The following is a 17,135-nucleotide window of genomic DNA, read 5'->3' on the forward strand; positions in this document are numbered from 1 at the left end:
TTTAAAGACAAGAGTCAGACTTTATCAGCACCATGGTAACTTAACATTTTTAGCACCAGTGAACTTGAACTACTCAACTTTGGTCAAAACATTTTGGTGGCATACACACAGTCAGTAACAGAAAGCAGTAACATACACAAATGTTAGTAAGCACCTGAATTCTTGCCATAGTGAATCTAGTGTTTGGTAAATGAGCAACTATGGATTTTCTTCCTAAGAGCAAACAGGATTGCAATTTCTCCTCACAGTGTCAAATTAACAGGTTTTTCTTTCCCTCCAAAGCGTTGAGGGTGGCCTAGCTCCTACTGTCTAATGGTACAGGAAATACCCGCAGCAGATGGATGTTGATATGGCCCCTGAGAATTCACAGGAGACAACAAATCATAAGTCATCCACAGCACCAGCAGATCACTCGAACAGCTGCAGATCACAAGTTCACCTTTGGTACAAGTTCAGGTTTCAACAACAGTAGGCCCAATTCTGCATCACCCTATACAGTTGGCACATACCTTCACTCATGTATCCAACTCACAACCTGAAAAATATCCAGCACTATGAGATCCCACCAACACAAAGGTATCTCATTCAAATGCTACCCTTTTGTCTCTCTGGTATCTCATTCAAATGCTACCCTTTTGTCTCTCTGGTGATGGTGACTGACATTTTGGGACCAGAGCACAAACTTACAAAACGATTTATCAAAATAAAGAATTGGGGGATACTTTCAGAACACATTAAAAATATCCTCAGTAAACCCGGCTCAGAGTTACTTAGCCTTCTCCATAACACTACCATGTTTCTGAAAGACACTACTACTAGAGTCAATTCTACATCAACATGCAAATCCCTGAAGAGAATGGCACAGAAGTGTCAAAGCATACCTCAACCCTAGGCATTCTGAGCAAGGCCTTAACCTGACTTCAGATTTTACGAGAAGCATATCCAATTCTTCTGTGTAAGTCAATACAGAGAACTGTCTCAGCTCTCCCAAGCACTGTGAAAAACAAAACAAACAAAAAACCCCCTCATCTTCATGAATTTAGCCATTTCCCCGATACAGTATCTATTCCAAGGCACTGACATGAAAAGAGTTACAGGTCTTTTCTGATGAAGTTTTGCCTAACTGAGATGTACAGATATGTCAACAGGACTTTCCTGTTAAGGCAGTTTTGACTGACAACACTTCATTTAGTTAGCTTGCTACAGAAGTAGCTTATTACTTTAAGAGAGAACAATACCAAATAATTGAATACATGACCTCATACAGAAAAAAAATTATATCAGCAACAACAAAATTCTATTCAGGTGAAGATCAACTATGTTGGCAATTATGATCCTTTACAAACATATACGGGTGATGAAGCATAATCTGTGATGGAAGAACATGACTAGTGGCTCCACTCCTCTGGTTAAGACTTTCAAGCTACATAGCTCCATCAGCACTGCGAGCCTGAAATCCTTCTCTGCGAAGACTGTTTAAATCTAGACGTGTTATAACTTCACAGCGCACCAGAAGTGTATCATCCTTTACAAAGGTTCTTTGTTTCAAGGTCTGCAGGTGCATGAAAGTCACATAACCAAACCCTTTTGGATTGCGGTGAATTGTTGGTCTCTGGAAGGCTAGTAACTCTGGCTTGGCCTCCATTACTTCTTCATGATTCTGCCTGTCAGGGCCTTCTGACTGATCCAAAATAGAAAGTCGTATAGTGCCTTGGAAGGGCCAAGGCAGATGGCTGTCATATTCTCCTTGCATAGTGTGGACAAACAGAGAAATAAAATTAGCACACCGCTGAGCATTTGGTAACTGGATATGCAGGCGCAAACACAGCTTGTAGCCAGGCTTTCCAGTATAGAAGCCAGGACTGTGCATCACAACAGGTCTCTCTTCTTCCTGGGCTTTCTGAAGTCCACTGAAGTTCTCAATCTTCCAGATATAAATACCATTGCATTGCTGTGCTTCCATTTCAGTAATCTTTCCCTCCAAATTTCGGATAGTACGTTTGAGTTCTGCCATGTGGGTGTTCTGAGTCTCCATTTTAGCAATGAGTTCTCTGATTTGGTGATCTTGTCTTACCAGACGACCTTCCAACTGCTGAATAGTTTCTTTGAAGTTTTCAACTTCTGGATTACAATCATACGTGGCATGTGACGCGTGTGAGAAGAGGGCAGGCTCAAAGGGTAAGCCATTGATGAAAGGTACAGGATTTGTTGCAGTAACACTGATATTTTGAAAACTCTGAGCCATCATTCTCATGTGAACCTGAGTAAACTCCTGCATGTGTCGTGCCAGTTCATTCCTTTGCATCTAGAATTTAAGAGATGTGGAATTAGGAATGCATCAAATGTTATCTGCAATCCCATCTTAAATGTGGCTCGGAAGAAAACCAAACTAGTTTCTTCTGTTACGTGTGAAAAACTGGAATATGAATCAAGGACAGGTGATGTGACAAAGTAGCACTTCACCAATGGAGGGTTCCAAATTTAAGATTGCTGTTATGACAATTCAAATGCTGGTGGGCAAGTACTGTTCAACTCAAAATAGTGACATGGTAAAAAAAATGTTAGTGATAAACATGCATTTCCTATTTTTTCTGTCTTATAAATCAGCAATGATGTATTCCCTTCATTAATTTGCTAAAATACTCCCCCATATCAAACACAAAGGTGCATGAAAACTGATGTAGAAACGCTGAAGGGAAAAGATCCATTTTTATGAAGAGGTATTAAGCCGTAATTAAAAACAATACTATCCAGATTAAATAGTTTTAGAATTTACTCAAATTTAAAGCACTGTCAGGTTTTCTTCACTGAGCTCTAAGAGCCATCACTCTATTTGGTCAGAACTTTGGAAGAAACACTAGAAGCTACTTTATTGCCATGAAAGCTAAGCAAACACTAACAGATTAATAAAAGCAAGTTATCAAGCAAATCATTCATAGAGTTTTTGTTAAATTTGAAAAGGACTTTAAAAAGGCAATGTATGAACATGTAGTGGTTTACAATCAAGACACCTCAAAGCAACAACAAAAAGAAAAACAAACCCACAACCAAGCCAAAAAAACCCAAAAAACTCCACATGAATCACAGAGGATTTGGGCTGGCGAATGAGACAAGAATAGGGAGACATTAAAAAAAACCCCACACAACAAACACATGCAGAAGGTCTGCAATAGCTTATTCTGACAAAAGGCTTACCTTTTCTGGACACCCAAAAGCACTGTAAAAACAAGGCACTGGAGCAGTAGGACAATCGTTGTCATAATGGTTAGGCATCTAAAACAAATCAGATTTGAAATTAATTGTTCAGTTGAGAGTTTTATTCTTTTATACCATCCTAAAAGAATATGACTGCATGGACTTTGAATATGCAGTGGAAGTCAGATCAGTTTATACCTATATAATTTCTCAAAGAAACATGGAACTTTAGAAACAAAATGGTAACTGATGACAAAAATTCTACCTCCTTGTATGTACATTAACAATTCATTACCTTTGTTCTTACAGAAGGCATCAGAAAGCATTCAGGTTTTCCTGCTAGAGCAAATGCCTTTTGTTTCTAGCCTATCCTCAAAGCTAGATCATAGTTCACTTAATAGATTCATACAACCATGGAGTAACAGAACGGTTTCAGTTGGAAGGGACATTAAAGACTCCAGTTCCATCCCTCTGCTACGGCCAGGGACACCTTCCACTAGACCAGGTTTCTCCAAGCCCCATCCAACCTGACCTTGAACACTGCCAGGGATGGGATATTTCCTTCCTTTCTGAAGCACTACTTGCATATACTTCTTGTTATCTGTCTTCATTAACCACTTCCCCCAAAAGCTCAACATACTTCATTTTTTCTTATGGTCTGTGTTTTCCAGACCCAATTATCCCACTGGTCAGGATTCCTCCCTATCCAGCCCCACCTCAAAAGCTGGACAGCTTCAGCTGAGACCTTACGAGCCCTAAGCAGAGCAATACAGTTCATTATTCTACCTTACAACACATTTTTGCCTTTGTCATTACTGAACTCAATCCTTTTCTTTAGATTATTTCTCCAATTTGACAAGTTCATTCTTAATTTTAACAGAGATGGACTGTATATTAAAACATATTTATCTTCCTGTTGATGAGGTTATTCACTAGAAGAAATAGTAATGACTATTACAATAGTAATGGAGAAGCAGAATTCCAGCCAGCACGTACAGTTCGCTAGTGAATTATTTATAATTAATTTCCAACAATAGCTAATTACAAATACTCTCCTTCCCTGCCCAAATGAGAGCCTTGTTTTCTAATTTCAGCCATAAGCACTGGCAGCTTGGTATTCTTTAGCCTCCACTCAAGATCAAAACCACACAGCATGGCCCCAGTCAACAAGCAATATAGCGAAATGTGCTTTGCAGCCAAAAATCCCAGAGGCTTACCAGACTGCAGCTGAAAACTGAAGCAGCATTTGAAAGAGTATTACACCTGCACTGGATGAAGCATTTTCAGACAGAGACAGGTAAAGATTTATTGGCTAGTAGGCAAACCATTTCTTCAAATTAGATCTCATATTAAAGAAGTAATGTACATGCAAAACATCTGCTACAGATTAAACACAGAGAAAGGTAGTCTCTTACCTGCTCTCTGATGAGCACTGTGTTGCAATATTCACAAAATACATTGGCAAGTGGGCATGTCTGGTCATGAAGCTTAGTTACCAAACATTAAAAAAGAGAAGAAAGAATCAATGAAGTTACACAGTTTAAAAAGATGGCTCTGATGCTATTATCTTTATTTACATTCCAATTTTGCACTTAGCTGTGTGCAACTGTGATAAAACACATCCTTATGAAGAACTAGAAGCTCAAAAAGGAAAGGACAATCCTCAGCATCACCCAAGTAAAAAAATGCAGAGCCAGGAGAAGAATTCAGAAATTGTCTTGGTCTTTTATGTGAGTAGATATCCCCAAAAGATTGAGCTCCTGACGCATCCTTTCTGCCAGGCATAAGAACTGTAAATGCAAATACTGCTTCGTGTGTTACTCTGGCAGTAGGTATTGGCCTCACTGATGGGAAGGCCAAAACATTCAACAGTTCTTACACAAGTCTGTTCACACGCAGGGTTCCAAATAAGTTTGTATTTAAGCACAATCCTCTCTCCAGCTTTTGGCTGTTCTAGACTAATGACCTGAGTTTGTAGCATCTCACCTGTGCAGCACTACGAGCTCTTCTATACCAAATATTTTTTTAAAAAACTGATATTTTGTTTACAAGCAAGCCCATGTGAATGAGGGTTGAAAAGCTGAGATTTATGCAAAGTACCTCTTTATCTTCATAGGCCATAGATGTGGCACAGTTTGGACAACAGACTTGACGCCTTGGACACTCCTGTGTTATGTGCTCTTTCAGATGGTTCTTCTGGAAGGCTCCTTGGCACTGTGGGCATTCCACAGTGGAAAAATCACACTGCAACTGATGGTCCTGAACAAGGACAAAAGAGGGATTTGATACTATAAACAGGTACTGTGGTCTCATCTGTTTCCAAGATAAAGTACAGTACAAGAGGAATGAACTGTAATCCTTCCTTCATGCAAATAAATCCTTATAAACTTATGCTGACTTTATGCATGTTACTGTCCTGTTACCAAGATCAGGACATTCAGCACTGTTTGGCCTTTTCACTTTGCATTTTATTTTCCAAAAGAAAATATTTCAACTAATGTATCTAGCTGCTTTGAAAGAATATTAAACTGACTTTAGGGAATTTGTGTGAAGTACAGATACAGATCAAAACACAAACAAGATTGATCCAAAAGAGAAAACTGCATCAATGCAATTTTTATGCACTACAATGTTCACTTGCAAATGACCTAATTACAATTAAAAGCTGATCTAAAACCAAATACATGTAGCCACAGACTTGAATAAACAGTGCACTGCATCAGCATAAACATGACCCATCTACGTTATTCAGAATTTTGACTTGCTCATGAAAACCACGTTGCATGTTTTCCAAGCTAATTCTCACCTCTAAATGCCTCAGCTCCATCTTCATACTGCAGCCTTTGTTAGGACACTTCACCGTTAATGAAAGGATTTCCCGTTTAGCAAAGTTGTCAGGAAAAAGTTGATTTTCAAGCAGAATTTCATTGTCTACCGGGCATTTGTGACCTGCATCTCTGTAAAGCCAAAAGAAAGGAAAAAGATACTCCAAGTTCCCTTTGCCCTTAAAGTATTTTTACATTAGCAAGACATTAGTGGCCAAATTATAACACATTAAGGAAGTCTTTGAAAAAAATGGCATTTACATGACATTTAGCAGAGTATGCATTGTACATGAGTGAATTGTCAATACACAAGTTCTATTAGAGGTGGCATGACTGGCGTGGCAGCAGTTTCTAATTCACTAGCTTTTATCTGGACAAATGCCAGATGGATACTCTGGAAATAAACTTGAGGAGGATGTAAAGAAACTGAGAACTTATGATCCCATTTCTGCAAGTAATAATAGCTCAAACAACAAAAAATATTTCACATATTATTTCAAAGCAATCCTTTAAAGATTCTTGGACCTTCTCTCCTTTCCTTCTCACTTTATAAACAGCCAAGATGCTGACAGCTGAGCAAAAGCAAAAATGTCTTTGTTGTTCCAGATTCATCTATTAGGCATTACTTTTCACATAGCTCATTTCACTGTTTTTCTTGGACAACCATTTGATCTTTTAATCATCTTTTAATTTGCATATTTATGCAGCAAAGAAAGATGAAAAAAAACTTAAGATACAAAAATTACTACAAAAAGTATTAAGTATTGGAAGACTCCTTATAGCAGCTTTCCAAGTACCTGAAGGCGCCAACAAGAAATCTGGAGAGGGACTTTTTATGGAGGCCTGTAGGGGCAGGACAAGCAGGAATGGCTTTAACCTGACAGTGGAGAGACTGAGATGAGATATTAGGAGGTTCTTCCCTGTGAGGGTGGTGAGGCCCTGGCACAAGTTGCCCAGAGAACCTGTGGCTGCCCCATCCCTGGCAGTGCTCAGGGCCAGGTTGGACAGGGCTTGGAGCAGCCTGGTCTAGTGGACGGGAGTCCCTGTTTGTGGCAGGGGGTTGGAACTGCATGAGCTTTAAGGCCCCTTCCAAACCGAACCAGTCTGTGGTTCTATGAAAATTACACTGGATTTGGAACTGGGTGTTGTATCTGAAGCCATTTTAACAGCAAACAGACTGGAAGTTTGTGTTAACTGGCCCAAGTCTGGAGTCAGATGGTGGATCATGGGTGCACGCAACATGCACAAGCCTGTTCCACTTTGCCAGGTTGTCTACCTGCATTAAACACAAGAATCATTGGAAATGGAGTAAAAAAGGGATTCACCTCTACCAAATCTTCCTTTAAAAATTATCCAGTATCAGCTCATTTCTGAAAGCAGCAGGTCAAAATACCTATTCACAAGTAAGTAATACAGCTGAAGAGCCATGGAGATCAAAGCTTCTGAGCTGAAGTGCTAATGGAAACAGCCATAAAATGGAAAAATACATGGGCCAGAAAAATTTCAGAGCAGTTGTGGTGGAACGATCAAAGGCCAGAGCATTGTCACTGCTCAGAAGCAGGAGGGGAAGTAGAACCTAGTGGGCTGTGGAGGCCAGGAGGGAATTTGTGTTCTTTGCTGGAAAAGGAAATAATTTCTCAGCAACTCCATCAGCAACGTTGCTAGAGGAAGTGGGGGTAAAGCTGAGACTTCAGAAAGAGACAATGAACTTCCTTTCCTAGGTTTTGCTCACCACAAGTCTGTGACAGTCATACTCCTAAATAAGTGGAAAACTGAAAATACCTAGTGTGCTGTTTTGTTTCCTAGCTCCCAGGGCTAGGATCAGAATGCTGGTCACAGCTCAGGAACATTCCCTCACCTCACAGACAACCTACAGTAATCAGTTATCACAGGTGTATTTCAAATCCCCTGTTTAGTGAAGCTCTGTAGGCCTGCTGAGAAGACAGCAGCCTTTTTTCTATACAGAAAAGCTAATCATGTGCAAAAAGAGCCAACAACAGCCTAATTTGGAATAATGATTACCCGATCCCAGTTTAAATGACTAGCAGGCAAACGGTAAAATAAGAATGAATGGCAGATTTCCAGTAATTATAGTAAGGAAAAAGCAATAACACTGTAATATATTAATCACATAATCACAGACTGGTTTGGGTTGGAAGGGACTTTAAAGCTCATCTAGTTCCAACCCTCTGTCACTGTGCCAGTGTCTCACCACCCTCACAGGAAGAATTTCTTCCTAATATCCAATCTCAATCTCCCCTCTGTCAGGTTGAAGCCATTCCCCCTTGTCCTGTCACTACAGACTTCAAACACCCTTTACAAGCACAGGGACTGTGTTTAAAAGGCTGCTTAGACGCATCTACAGACAAAGATGTTGCTATACACAACTGAGTTTATGCACCTCGGTTCCAATCCGTGTTCCAGTGGAGGCTTTTCTATGCTATAATTACTTATCACACTTGGGTGTGCCCAGCAAAACAGTACCTGTGAAACAATAATCATCTGCTACAAAGCACAATAAATATTCCTATAATTTCCCTTGAAATTAAAATATAGGTATGAAAAGTAAAGCCAGAAGAATTCTGTTTGAAGAAAAAGCCTGCTCTGATTTTATCAACTGAGAATTTGAGCCCAGAAACTGAACACAGCTGGCATGCACTGCTAGCTCTCAAAGCTTTTGTTGCTGCCCCTTATCAGCTCATAATTCTGCTTTACCAATAAAGAAAAGTTCTGATATTTGGTGAGGTCTTTTACAAGCCCTAAGTCAGCTTTGACCTAAGATACAAGGAAAGAAAGACCGGAGTGAAACTTAATTAGTTACTGCATCTGAACTTGGTTCTTCTAATATTTCTTATCAAGTGCTTTCTAGAAAGTATCATTTGTAAACTACAATTTGTAGCTTCTTAGGTAAATAAGCTTCTTTATTACCATGAGTCATAGCACTTCAAAGCACTTCAGATAGGGTTATTTAAAAAGATGCCAAGACTTTCTGGGAGGGAAACTTTTTCTGTGATCAAACCCATCTGGTCTAATCCTGTCCCTCAAACTGTAAGATCTGAGGCTTTGAAAGCTTTATGAAAAAAAAAAATCTTTCTAGTTGTAGCCACAACTCCTTCAACACGGGCAACTACAGTTGCTTGTTTAAGTCAAAAGAAGCAATTAATCAAAAACTGCTTGCCCATCCTTTGTAATTTAGTATCTTTAACCTGTGGGCTCACTTAAACTGGACAGTGTGGAAACAAGGAATGAACAGAAGCAATTTTTTATCCTGATCAAATAAAGGCTGTGACAATCAATAAATAAATTAAAAAAAAGTTGCTTTCCATTTTCATTTTAGCTCTGTAGAAGCTTCTCAATAACATCAATCATTATAGTACTGCAGACATTACAAACTCTAGTATGAACAAAAGCTTCTCGTCATTGAAATGGTTTGAAACTGTTTGTGGACTTGGAACTTTGAGCAGAATGACTGCTCTGTTAATTGAAAAAGGAAGAGAAATCAGTTTAAATGCCTGGGGTTGAAGAAGGAAGTTTCTCTACCTGGTGTGAAATGTGTTCTGAGCACGGGTTCACTGCAGTTCCTCACTCAGTCCTGTGGTAAATTCTAACCAATGACTATAACTGTGCCTCTCATCAGCAGAATAATAAATGGCAGAGTATCTAAAGCTCTTGCAACCTCCAAACTCATGATATTTTGACCATACATGGTGTTTATCAGAAAGTACCTTTGGTGAATTATAAATTCCCAGAGTTCTATTAGCACTCACTGGTAATTCACCTCCAGCAGCTCTATTCAGTTTACACTGTCCTTAAGCTACTCTGCTTTGGTAAGTGAATTCCTTCTTAAAAGCAACTTCCATGAATTTTCCTTTACCTTATGGATTTGACAATACAGCCTTTGCAAAAACGATGACCACATGGTGTCTGCACTGCTTCACGAAGAGCCATCAAACAGATTGGACATTCATATTTACTTTCCAGGGGGGGATCAAACTCCACATCATAGCCTTGTGTTTCCTCTGTGAAAGAACTCTGAGGATTTCCAGCCCCACTGCTGACACTGTCTTCTTTTGCTCCAGCGCTGCAGGCACTGGCCATGGCTGCACAGCAGCCGCTCTGCACGTCTCGGGCTCCACTGCCGTTATCGCTGTAGAGTAAGCTCATAGTAGCCAATCAAGTGCTACACAGAAACACCCTGCAAGATGACAAAACAATGTGTTAATTTAAAATACTCCAAGACTTTTCTTTCTAATCAAATCTTTCTAATCAAAAATATCTGGTTCTATTAAAATCACTGGTGTTGTTTTGTCCCAGTTTCTGTTATCTTACTTACCTTGTGATAAATAGGAAAGAGCACTGCATCCTGTCAGCCTAATTCCAACAAAAACACATCTTTCAGGAACTCTTTCATCTAACCCCCTAATTTCTGTAAAAGGGGAATACCCTTTGTCTTTGCTATGCTTACTGAAAACGCCTCTTTACCCCTTCAGTATAATTTACTTCTAAAACATTCAAATATAATTTGCATTAAAAATACTATACAAAACCAAGTTCTGTTGGATGACAATAGCTCAATTCCATATTTACCTCTGCAGTGAATAAATGTTATTTAACATTTTCTGCATACAGTGATTCACAGGACAGGTTTCAAATCACTTTATGTGCATGCCCACAAGTCCAGGTGCCCAAATCAAACAGATGTTGTGATCCAAATGAAATTCAAACATACAGTACTGATGATAACATTTAAGAACTGCCAACGTGACTTTAAATTGTGTAAAAAGCTACAAATGAGGTAAGACTAATACTTCCACAGCAAAAAAGCTATCTACAAACCAGTAGCACTCAAGAGTTCATGCTCTTTTTTTGATGAGGGAGCTTCAAACAGAAGTCTGAACAACAAATATGAAGTTTTAAAGTCCAAGAAATTTTCATTTAACTTTATTTTTTAATGGTTACAACCATCTTTTTAGAATCCTCCTGTGGGTAGTTTTCTATATAAACCACATTTCTTCAAAACAAAGAGGTTATCACAAGGTGTAAGGCAGTATGATTAGGCTGAAGGCTACAGGAACAGGCATGTGAGACAAGCCTACTAAGCCCATGATAGTTTGATCTTCTTTTGCACAGTAGTATAGGCAAAGGTCTCTTAAAGCAATATGAAATAACAGACACTGCCAGGGATGGGGCAGCCACAGTTTCTCTGGGCAACCCATGCCAGAGCCTCACCACCCTCACAGGGAAGAGCTTCCTAATATCTCATCTCCCCTCTGTCAGGTTAAAGCCATTCCCCCTTGTCCTGTCACTACAGGCCCTTGTCAAAAGCCCCTCTCCAGATTTCTAGTTGGCCCCTTCAGGCACTTGGAAACTGCTCGAAGGTCTCCCCGGAGCCTTCTCTTCTCCAGGCTGAACAAGCCCAGCTCTCTCAGCCTGTCTCCATAGCAGAGCTGCTCCAGTGCTTGGAGCACCTCTGTGGCTTCCTCTGGACTTGCTCCAACAGCTCCACATCCCTCTTGTGTTGGGGGCTCCAGAGCTGGATGCAGGACTGCAGGGGAGTCTCACAAGAGCTCCCCCAACGGCTTAGAATGGAAGCAGAAGAATCAATGCTTAGAAAGATGGTCTGTGACAGAAAGATTTTTTTCTTAGGCTGCTATCAGAAGGTCTCTTCTCCAGAGAAAAATAAATCAAAACAAACCTACTTGCTCCCATTGTTAAACTAGGATAACTTTTATTTACCAGCTGCTGCACAGGACGATTAACCCTCTTGTGAAACCCGTATTTCCCCCAAAATCTCAGTAACTAAGTCAGGCCACTGGAGGGGGAATATGGGTATGCAGGGTATCGGAATCCACCAGCCAGCCTAGGACTGAAAGATTCACATTATTCTAAGCTACAAGGGTATATTTAATGAGACTAAGAAAGGGAAGAGGAGCATGTATCCCTTCAGCAATGTCATAAAGGAAGTCAGGAAGTTGCAAAGAGGAAAATATAATAGCTTTAGCCAAGTTCAGCTGTCACATTAATTTCAAAGAAGTACGCAACTCTTCCCTTGGGCTAATCCTAGGAAAAAACAGACTATTTGAAATATTGTTCTTACAAGGAAGTAACCAGGATCTGACTCAGTAAAATCTCAATAATTGAAAACTTTGAAGATTTAAGTGCTGCGCAAGTGGTGCTGTCTTTGCCCATTTGTTTCTACAGACATAGCAGGTATGGACAATAAGTTTACAGAAACAGAAGTCCTATAGCAGAGCCATTTGAATGAATGACTCACTGCAACCAGTCACCACCACAGTCTCACACAAAAATCCCCTTATTCTGTGATACACTCCACTCCCACATGGAGCTTTTTGTCTGCATATGACCAAGGGGTTCATCAACTACCACTGTCTCTTCTCTTCAAATAGGGAAATTCAGGCACAAAAAAGCAACTTAAAGAAGGTGATAACAGACACATCTTTTAAATTTTGTTCATGTTTTACTAAGATGGGTCCTCCTCCTCTTATCCATTTCATCTTATCTGTGAGGAAAATCCTCCTTCCGCCACACATATGTATAGGTGTGAGGCAAGGAACAATTTTCCAAATCAATATCCACACTCCTATTACTCAGACCATTAACCAAGGCCTGATTACTCCACCATAGCTTAAAATTATTCTCTACAAGTTGTAACTATCTTAGTAGGAATTGCTTCGTTTTCTTGTGGCACTTATTTTATCCTCCACGAGTAGGAACACAGATCCAATCTCGAACAGAGCAGTGCTAGAGCAAGCTCAGCTCTATTTGGAATGTTGATGACAGGTCTCTCCCCTAAGGAAGGTGGAACAGATGGTTCCTGAGCCTGCTGAAACAGTTTTGCATGTTCCTCCCCTGGGGAATTCAAAAAGCTTTCAGGCTAGAAGAGGATGGATTTTAAACCCCAACCAGTATATATCCCCAAATTCATATCAAATTGCTGCCCTTCCTTTTCAGTTACCAAATATATGACCTGTGAAGTAAAAACCTAACATTTCCCCCAAAACCACATTGTTTTTTCTTCCTATTGATAATAGCGCCTCTGTGATTTTGCTTCCTATTGATATTGCTCCTCTGTGCTGAACAAAATTAAGTCAAATACAAGTATAACAATATACAAATACTAATTTATAACAACTTGCCTACACCACAGCCTTCAGAATTCATCCTGGTAGCCTGCTCTAAGACTTTTTTTTTTGTTTCAACAAGATTCAGTCTTCAGATAGAGGAAGAACTGAAATTAAACTGGATCATTATTACATGGTAATTCTTGGTTTTGCTAGTGTGGAGTTTCTCAGGCAGAGGAAGCTTTGAAACTACGTTTGGTAATGCACCTGAAATGCCCGCTTCTAGAGCTAGCAAATTCTATCAGACTTGCCAAGTAGATGGATAATGGGTTTTAGCTTGTTCACACAAGGTACCCAAAGTCCTTGGGCCAGGGAAGGCAGATATTGCTCTCCAAGGCAACAGCTGTATTGTGTGACATCAGAAAGGAAGGTGCTTTCCATGCCAAATGGTAACGCGCAGAATTTATCTGATCAGTACTTGTGCTGCAGAAATATGGACTGCCCTAAGGATCAAGCTGTCGTGTCCCAGCAAAAACACAGGTAAGACTACAGGGAGTCCCCATGCCACTCTTCCAACCCTAACATGAAGCCGTAATGCAACCTTTCTTCAGTAAGCACCTTGTGCTATGTTGCTATTTACACTGTTACCTTACGAAGTGATTAGGTTGACCTGAAATAGCACCATCAGACCAGAAGAGCAAACTCCTGAAGAATAAACATACCTTACAATTCACAAACCCAACCTCAAAACAGAATTAAAGCCCCTGTATTTTAAACTCAACATATGCAACAAAACTCAGTGCTCCGATTTGTGAAGTCCCATAATGTAACAGAGCTTAAGTAGGACTTTTACAGATGCTCATGCTCCAAAGAGCCACAGGATTAATTTAGAAACTTTCTAAATCCAAAGAAGAAATTATTGGTACCAGACAGTATCTTCAGATTGCCTGGAAAATTACACTATAATTAGAGTAACAGGGAGCAAATAAAAGTAATTTATCAATTATAACCTATTTACACTGAAATATGAAACAATACCTTTGAACATTTAGCAAAGGTGAAGGAACACAGTACAGAGAGTGTACTGGGTACCACGAAATAGAAAATTTTAGTATTAATCAGTAAGTACTGGGTACAATTAATTTCTACATGCCTTTTCCTAGGAAATTCACTCTGAGTAGCCATATAAATAAGGAAATCAATACAGAAGACTATTTCAAATACCTTTTCTTACTTGAAGCCCACAAACATAACTAATCACAGAGCCAGCAGGGGAAATGCTTTCAATGCCTTCATGGATTGGAAGGCTCTTCTTCTGCTTTGCCAAGAACAGTTTTGTACATAGAGATTTCTGGGTCATGAGACTGACAGACCAGTGGAGTGACTTTGGATCACTTGTTTATGAAGCAATACCTGCAACACTTATTCCCAAGCATATTAATCAATGGTCTACTGACAAGTGATAAGTGCCGTGTTTGCACTGTGAGGTTTGTAACTATTATCTCTGTGGACTCATCCAGGCAGAACATATAAAATGATGCAAGTTTCTTTTAATTAATACCTGTAAAACACTTTCATTTCAAAGCTATCACATGGACAGGCAAGCCAAAGCAACAGGAGATTCAGGCAGGACTTATAACTGCAAAAAACAAATTCTGGTTTCTTGCAGAACTCTGCAAGCATTTTGTTGAGATAGCAACTAGTTTTGGTTTTCCTAATAGCAGTAATTTTTCAGACTTCCAAGTCTCCTGGATAACCACTATGCTTATCATTTAAACATGTGAACCTAACAACTTAGAATTGTAACATTTGAGGCAAAAGCAATCAAATAACAACATTAAAAGCTCATTAGACATAACCAACAGCTTCTGCCACTGGAGCAGAGCAGCCTTGGAGGGTGTTCTGAAGCCTTACAGGTGATTTCCAGGATGACCAAGAACTTGTGGCTGCCCCATCCCTGGCAGTGTTCAAGGCCAAGTTGGACAGGGCTTGGAGCAACCTGGTCTAGTGGAAGGTGTCCCTGCCTGTGGCAGGGGGTTGGAAATAGATGAACTTTAAGGTCCTCTTCAACCCAAACCATTGTGCAATTCATTCTATGATACTGTTTCTAAACTCGATAGCTCTATAATTTTGTAAAGAGTGACAGTACTTTGTGGCGATTTTATTAATGTAATAAGTTATTACTTCAACAGTGCTTTCCATCAATTTCATCTGGTTTGGATAGACCACACTGAGTCTTTTCATTCTTAAAACAGAAATCTCAGCCATATGTGGGAGGAAAATGTTTTAATTATATCCCTTATACCCAGTAGTTAGCTGAAAGTACTTCTCTATGTTCGCCTCTGACAACTTGTTCGTGCTGCAGAGCTACCCATGAGTGATGTGGACCACGCCATGCCTTAGATACCACTGACAGAACTGACTAAGTACTGATTATGAGGGAGAGGTAAGAAAAGGAACAGGGGGAGGCAAAGTTACTGGCTGCACTAACAGCTTATTTAACATCTTCAGTGCCTTTTGCACTGTGTGTTCTGTGTTAACACTTGCAAGAAACCTGCTTTGTCTTTCCATAGAATGATTACACAACAGTTTGAGTTGGAAGGGACCTTAAAGCTCATCTAATTCCACACCCCTGCCACTGGGGGGAGTCACCTTCCACTAGACCAGGCTGCTCCAAGCCCTGTCCAGCCTGGCCTTGAACACTGCCAGGGATGAGGCAGCCACAGCTTCTCTGGGCAACCTGTGCCAGGGTCTCACCACCCTCACAGGGAAGAGCTTCCTAAGATCTCACGTTAATTTTCCGTCTGTCAGGTTAAAGCCCTTCCCCTTTGTCCTGTCACTACAGGCCCTTGTCAAAAGCCCCTCTCCAGATTTCTTGCCGGCCCATTTAGGAACGTAAGATTGTTAACATGGAAAATAGTTAACACGAAAATATTTAAAACGTTTCCGGATTATTTTTAAATCTCCATTCCATGCTTGGAAAAGCAGAGCAGAGCCCACTTTCCAGGTGACTGGGGGCTGCACAAGGACACGCTCCATAGGTGTCCGGTAACACAGTTAAGAGGCAAAGACAGAGCCATTCCAGCCGGTTCCAACCCGCGGCAAACCGGCCTAACCCCGAGCCCAGGCCGCTGACAGACCGCAGCCCGGTGTCTGTGCAGCTCAGGCCTCAGCTCCACCACCGTCCTCCCTACCTCCAGCCACCGCAGCTCAAGTCCCCGGCCCTACACAGGCGTGGGCCGAACAGCCGAGCCCCGCTCTGCGGAAGGCAGGACTGCGCCTCCGCTTCCCAGCCAGCGGCCCCAGCTCCGCGCCCAGCCCCTCAACGGCCCCCGCCGCACTCACCGCCGAGCACGACCCTCCCCGCCGGGCGCCACTTCCGCCTTCTCCGCAAAGAGGCGCAGTACGCACCGAGCAAGGAGGACACACCGACGCGCCACAGCCGCTACAGCGCCCCCTGCCGCCGCGGAAGGAGATCAGCAGGGTTAAGTACAGGGGGCCGGGTCTGCGGAGCTGTACCGCGGAGCGGGACTGGGACTGTTCTGTCCGCTGCACTATCCCCCACATCCGGGAGCCAGTGGGCAGTAACCCCCCCTGCATCCACCCAAGGGCCTGACCTCGCCTCGGTTCGCCTCTTGATGGCGCCGGCCCCTACCTGTTCCTGCCGCCGGTGCCGGGACCCGCCGCCATGCTGGTCGGGGGCACTGCGCACGCGCTGGCCACGGAAGGTGCGCCGGAGGGACCAAAATCGGCACGCGATCGCAGGGCTGCGGCCGCGGGAAGCAACGCCCGCGAGCACACGTCGAGCCTGCCAGCACGCGGCCGTGGAGCGGCGGCATTCCGCACCGGAAGGCGTCGGCCCGCAGGCGCCACAGGAGAGCCTTGCCGGTACCGGCTGAATATAAAAGCTCCACGCATGCGTGGAGCTCGAGCTGCAGTAGCGAATGTTGGCCACATGATGGCAGGAGCGAGAGGCGGCCGCCGCCACAGCTGTCCCTGCTCATCTGCAGTACCGGGCTTAGGACACACGATG

At 41.8% G+C, this 17,135-nt stretch overlaps 1 protein-coding gene across 3 annotated transcripts; it reads right to left on the reverse strand.

Annotated features, from left to right (window-relative positions):
* Window positions 1-1,187: 1,187 nt before the first annotated feature.
* Window positions 1,188-16,825, reverse strand: TRAF6 (TNF receptor associated factor 6). 3 transcript variants are annotated; one of them, XM_057410943.1, is made up of 7 exons: window positions 16,758-16,825; window positions 9,895-10,215; window positions 6,002-6,152; window positions 5,296-5,454; window positions 4,611-4,682; window positions 3,196-3,273; window positions 1,188-2,305 (listed from the first exon to the last, which is right to left on the reverse strand). In XM_057410943.1, exons 2-7 carry the CDS (start codon window positions 10,182-10,184, stop codon window positions 1,424-1,426), a joined length of 1,632 nt encoding a protein of 543 aa, XP_057266926.1. In that variant the 5' UTR covers window positions 10,185-10,215; window positions 16,758-16,825; the 3' UTR covers window positions 1,188-1,423. The 3 variants fall into 3 exon arrangements, with proteins under 3 accessions (XP_057266926.1, XP_057266925.1, XP_057266924.1); XM_057410942.1 differs by lacking the exon at window positions 16,758-16,825 and adding an exon at window positions 10,608-10,821; XM_057410941.1 differs by lacking the exon at window positions 16,758-16,825 and having other exon boundaries at window positions 9,895-10,279.
* Window positions 16,826-17,135: the final 310 nt, after the last annotated feature.

Source organism: Pezoporus wallicus, unplaced genomic scaffold (genome assembly GCF_028554395.1).
Source record: "Pezoporus wallicus isolate ANWC-B61680 ecotype Strahan unplaced genomic scaffold, APGP_CSIRO_Pwel_v1 contig_5958, whole genome shotgun sequence".
Taxonomy (NCBI): domain Eukaryota; kingdom Metazoa; phylum Chordata; class Aves; order Psittaciformes; family Psittacidae; genus Pezoporus; species Pezoporus wallicus.

Bases quoted from the DNA above. Each gene is read 5' to 3' on its own strand.
- TRAF6 (XM_057410943.1), bottom strand. From the start codon at position 10,184: ATGAGCTTACTCTACAGCGATAACGGCAGTGGAGCCCGAGACGTGCAG. The intron at 6,153-9,894 runs GTAAAGGAAAAT...TTGGCTTTACAG, and splicing joins TGTATTGTCAAATCCATAAG to AGATGCAGGTCACAAATGCC. The intron at 2,306-3,195 runs GTAAGCCTTTTG...CTTAAATTCTAG, and splicing joins CTTTTGGGTGTCCAGAAAAG to ATGCAAAGGAATGAACTGGC.